The sequence below is a fragment of the Tupaia chinensis genome, unplaced genomic scaffold (genome assembly GCF_000334495.1).
Source record: "Tupaia chinensis unplaced genomic scaffold, TupChi_1.0 Scaffold000605_1, whole genome shotgun sequence".
In the NCBI taxonomy this organism is placed as follows: Eukaryota; Metazoa; Chordata; class Mammalia; order Scandentia; family Tupaiidae; genus Tupaia; species Tupaia belangeri.
The window spans coordinates 2505228-2510423 of NW_006160123.1; the positions used below are offsets into that span (position 1 = coordinate 2505228).

Sequence of the window (5196 nt, forward strand, 5' to 3'; positions counted from 1 at the left end):
CTCCAACGCCGGGCGCCCGCCAGCCTCCGCAGCTGCCTACGCCGCATACGGGTACAATGTGTCTAAAGGTGCGCTGAGGCCCAGGGTTGCAGCAGGCTCTGTTCTGGTCAGGGACAGTCTGGAAATTCTATTCAGTGTTCTGCCAGCTAGACCATGTACTCTCCCAGGACAGGGCCCGCCTTCCCAGAGCCTGGATTGGAGTTCTGTTTCTCTGTGCTAAGGAGTATTCACTCTCCCTTGTTTGTTGGCTTGGGACAGTGCCACCTTGGAATTGCAAGTAGCTGTTGAAGGAGAGAGTTGTTGTGGCCTAATGACTTTAAACATTTAGCACTTGTCCTGCTTTTAGAACTGATTTTTTTCCTCCTAGTTTTTTTTGTTGTTTGTTTTTTCTGAGACTTGTATTTCAGTAATCCAGGGAAATATAGTTAACATTTCATCAGCTTGGGACCCATGACCTTAGGTATTAAGCACCTACTGTGGCATGGGAATAGAGTACATGTGGGTACAGAGCCGAAGTGAGGGGGAAGCTGTGCAGGGAATGTGCTTCACGTGATATCCAGACGAGAGAAGAAAGGGCAGGCTTAACGTGGTTGGAAGGCAGGAGGAGGAACCACAACCCTGACGGTAAGGCAAGGTTGCCGAGGTGTAGTTCAGAAAGGAGGAGAAAGACAATGAAAGTTTCAAACTGGCAGTGACAAGTCGACAGCAACCAAAACACACTGGAGTCACCAGTCAGGTCAGTCAGCTTGTACCACAGAGGAGCACTGGGAGGTTGGAAAAACAGCACAACCTACTGGGCAAGAGCTTAGCAGGCAAAGGGCTAGGGACAGCTTGAGGAGGAAGTGGTTGTGACATGTGGAGGACGGCTGCAGCCTTGGAATGCAGGATAGCTGAGCGCGGTGAGAAGGGAAAGCCCATTCACTCCCCATCCGACACATGGGGCTAGGAGGCCTGACCAGGGCACAGCAGAAAAATGCTCTGTGAGACTGGCCCACATAGGAAGGTTCTCGATTCACATCCAGATGCCTCCCTGCGTGTGCTGGACACATGAGTACCCATGACCCAAGGCTGGTCATGTGTGCCCATGAGCCAGGGCTGTCTGAGGCTTAGGGTAGACCACAGTATCAAGACCCTGTTAGGGTGCTGTTTCTCTTGCTCATGGAACAAATGAACTTTTAAAAAGGGGCTAAGGGTCCAATAGGTAGCATGGTAATTAAGGCAGTTGACTCCCACATAGCTGACTGTGGTTTGAGTCCCAGACTCAATGACTTTAAAATCACGCCAGGTGCATGTGTGTGCATGCCCAAAATCCCAAAAGGAGAATGAAGTTCAAGGGATTGTAGTTTGGCCATCCCTCCAATGGGGCAATTTATAATTTTTTTCTCTCTGTCTCCCTCTGGTGACCACACACACTCTGTGATTAAAGAAAAAAAAAATGACAACTTAGCATTAGCTTGTAGAGCTGTCGTAAAAGGTAAAGGCATTCTTGAGTTGAAAGTGCTTGGCCTGAAGTAAGTGCTCAGTAAACATCTGTGTACCTCACCTTTGCCCTAATGGAGGAATCTCAGCTTTCATTTATTTGTTCATTCAGAAAATATGAAGTACGATAGCCTAGCCCACTGTTTTGTAAGCCTTTACCTCCTTGGAAAACAGCAGTCATGCCAGTAGTCAAGTCTGCCTTAGCAGGGTCTCACCCAGGGATGGGCAGAGCATGATTTTTATCAGGGTTTTTCCTGGGGGGGCGAAAGAAGTGAAAGGGGAAGTGTGACACAATCAACAGTGGTTGGTAACGGGATGGAGAACAAGGAAAAGGACTGGCTCGTAGATTACCTGTCGTGCCAGTCTGGATCAGGAAATCTACAGGGAACCAGCAGTTAGCGTAATGGCTATGTCCCTGGACTCCCACGTAGTCGACCGCGGTTCGCATCCCGGACCCAGTGGCTTAAAACTCACACCGGGCGTGTGTGCATGCGTGACCATCCCCCCTGGGAGGTGATTTCTCGCTTTCTGTCTCTCTGTCTCTGTCTGTCTGGTGAGTGCACGCACCTTATAGTGAAAAACCTCTCCAAAAAAAGAAAGAAAAACGAAAAAAAGGAAATCTACAGAACCAGCAGTTAGCGTAACGGCCATGTCACTGGACTCCCATGTAGTCAGCCGCGGTTCAAGTCCTGGACCCGGTGGCTTAAATTCACGCCAAGCATGTGTGTGTGTGTGCCCAAGATCCCGAGAGGCGAATGGAGGAGAAGGAATTGTGGTGTGGCCATCCCGCCTGGGGGGTGATTTCTCGCTTTCTGTCTCTCTGTCTCTCTGTCTGTCTAGTGAGCACACATGCCCTATAGCAAAAACCTCTCCAAAAGGAAAAAAAAGGAAAGGAGATCTAGGCCGTCGTATAGCAAAGTGGTTAAGGAAGCTAGATCCCATGTGACTGATCACAGCTCGATTCCCAGACCTGGCAGTTTTTAAAGCCCGCAGGATGTGTGTGCTTGCGTGTACAAAGTCCTGACAGGATGGAGGAATGGATGACAAGAGGTTACAGCCTGACCACGCCCCTAGAGTATGCTCTTCCCCACCTCTCCATGTGTCTGCCTATCTCTCACTCTCTGGTGTATGTATGCGCCCTCTGGCAATTTTGAGGAAAAACAACAAAACAAACCAGTACACAGGAAGCAATTTAACTTTTCCATCCTCTTCCCCCTCCCCGAACACTGCCTATTTGCACCCCTCACTCAGAGGTCCCGGCTCCTGGTTAGCTAATGCTGCTGTGGTCTCTCTCTACCGCCACCATGTATCTTTTGAGACCTCATCAGCTACGATGAGATGTCCTCCACCATATACAAGATCTGGGCGGTTGCAGGTGGGCTGAGCCTGGAAGTGGAAGGGAAGATGGGTGGAGGAGACAGGGTGGTGTCCATAGCTCGCTTACTGGGGGAAATGTCTTTCCTGAAGGCCCAAGGGAGAAGGTACCAAAGGCACAGTAGTCACTGGTGTGAATGTTGTGAACCATCACTTGCAGGAAAACAGCTTCACCAAAAGAAGCCGATAAGTGCATCAAAAATGGTGAGAAATGAATCAAAGGCATTCTTGAACAGAGACCAGAAAGAATAAGACCTTTATGACAGGGGCTGTAGAGCAAATCAAGCATGTCCTTGCCAGTTGCACAACCTGCCAGTTCTTTGTTGGTGAAAACATGAATCCAGATGGCATGGTTGCTCTTCTGTGCTGTGAGGATGGTGTGACCCCAGATACTATTTTCTTAAGCCTACTTTAGAAACAGAAAAATAGGGACCACTAGATGGCATGATGGCTACATCGCTGGACTCCCATGTAGTCGATTGTGGTTCGAGTCCCAGACCTGGTGGCTTAAACTCACACTGGGCGCGTGTGCGTGCATGCCCAAGATCCTGAGAGGAGAATGGAGGAGAAAGGATTGCGGTGTGGCCATCCCCCCACGCTTTCTGTCTGTCTCTGTCTTTCTTCTCAGCAGATGTGCCCTATAACATCTTTTAAAAAAAAAATGCTGGTTTCGTTGCTGGACTCCCACATGGCTGACTGCAGTTCATGTCTCAGACTCCAGCTTGAAACTCACTGCTGGGTGCGTGTGTGTGTTCCCAAGATCCCAGGAGGAGAATAGAGAAGAGATTGTGGTGTGGCCATTCCCCCAGGGGGATGATTTTTCACTTTCCTTCTCATTGTCTCTGTTTCTCTCTCCCCCCCAGTGAGCACAAGCACCCTACAGCAAAAACCTCTTTCAAAAAAAAGAGAGAGGGACCAGCAGTTAACCTAACGGCTATGTCACTGGACTCCCACATAGTGGACCACGGTTTGCGTCCCGGACCCGGTGGCTTAAAACTCAGGCCGGGCGTGTGTGTGTGCATGCCCAAGATCCCGAGAGGAGAATGGAGGATAAGGGATTGCGGCGTGCCCATCCCCCCGGGGGGTGATTTCTCGCTTTCTGTCTCTCTGTCTCTCTCTGTCTGGCAAGTGCACGTGCCCTATCACGAAAACCTCTCAAAAAAAAAGAAAACATAGATCATGACTTCCAACAACCCGATACTTTGTCATCCACAAAACAGCAGGACTAAAGACAGGGGACTGATGTCATTCTAACCTTGTCATTTAATTTGACTGTGATTTATTTGGAGTGGAGGCATTGTTTTTAAGGAGGGAAATAAATTGTGTAGGTTGTCTAAAGCTAAAATACATTTAAACTCATTTGAGAGAATGCCTATTGGTTTAATATCCGCTTAAACTAAATCTCCCCTGTAGTGTCCCTGAAGGAGTGAGAGCCTAGTTATCAACCACTGCTACGAGCGTGAGGCTGTTGTTTTCAGGGAATTTACAGTGAAAACGACTTCTGCAGCAAGACTCAGAAGTTGCAATGCCAGCATCTCAAGTGTAGCCTTGTACATTTCATCACCTACAACAGAAGTAATTCACTCTGGAAGAGATTTCCAAAATAATAAAGAGAGACTAAATCAGCTGGGGTGGGGGGTGGACAATTCAAGAAGGCTACCCTGGTGGCCTGGAGGAACACGCCAGGGGTGTGTGTGTGTGTGTGTGTGTGTGTGTGTGTGTATGCGTGCATGCGCATGCGTGTGGGCGCCCTTTATCCTCATGGGACGGAGAAATGGAACAGAAGGGTTGTGGCATGACCATGCCCCGTCAAGGGGTGCCTTCTCTCTGTCCCTCTGTCTCGGGTGAGCATACATGTCCTCTGCCCATTTTTAGAAAACGAAGAATCAGACTGTTTGTAGCAGCTTTAAGTGGATTTGGCTCCTGCCCGGATAAAGGGAACTGTGTTGTTACCCCGGGAACATCACCAAAGACAGCAGGTTGGAACTGGGTCCTTGAAGTGGCAGGACCTGGAGAGCCGGAGGCCCACAGCCAAGTCCAGGAGAACCACGCAGGTGCAGACCCAGGCAGGGTGAGCAGCCGCCCGCCCTCTGGCCAGGCTTCCTGGGGAGCAGAGACATCTTCTGTGGACTTAGAGAGGAAGCAGCTCATCACAGTGATGTCACAGCAGAGTGGAGTGTATTAGTACCTACAAAGGCGACAGCTCTCCTCTCAGTCTTGGCTTCCCAGGTGCATGATGTGTGCTCTGCCCTGAGTGCCAGGATGCCACTTTGCTCTGGCTGGGGTAATATGGACAGGGCTTGATAGGTGTTATTTTCTCTTAAAACCCCATCCCTCCTGCTG

The 5196-nt window shown here is 49.6% G+C and overlaps 1 protein-coding gene across 1 annotated transcript in view; it reads left to right on the plus strand.

The window, feature by feature from the left end:
- Positions 1–5196, plus strand: part of INO80 (INO80 complex ATPase subunit) — a gene marked incomplete in the record, with an annotated part of 129629 nt that overhangs the window by 122690 nt on the left and 1743 nt on the right. The window contains 1 exon segment of the mRNA XM_027775821.1: positions 24–68. Coding sequence (XP_027631622.1) covers positions 24–68 — 45 coding nt within the window.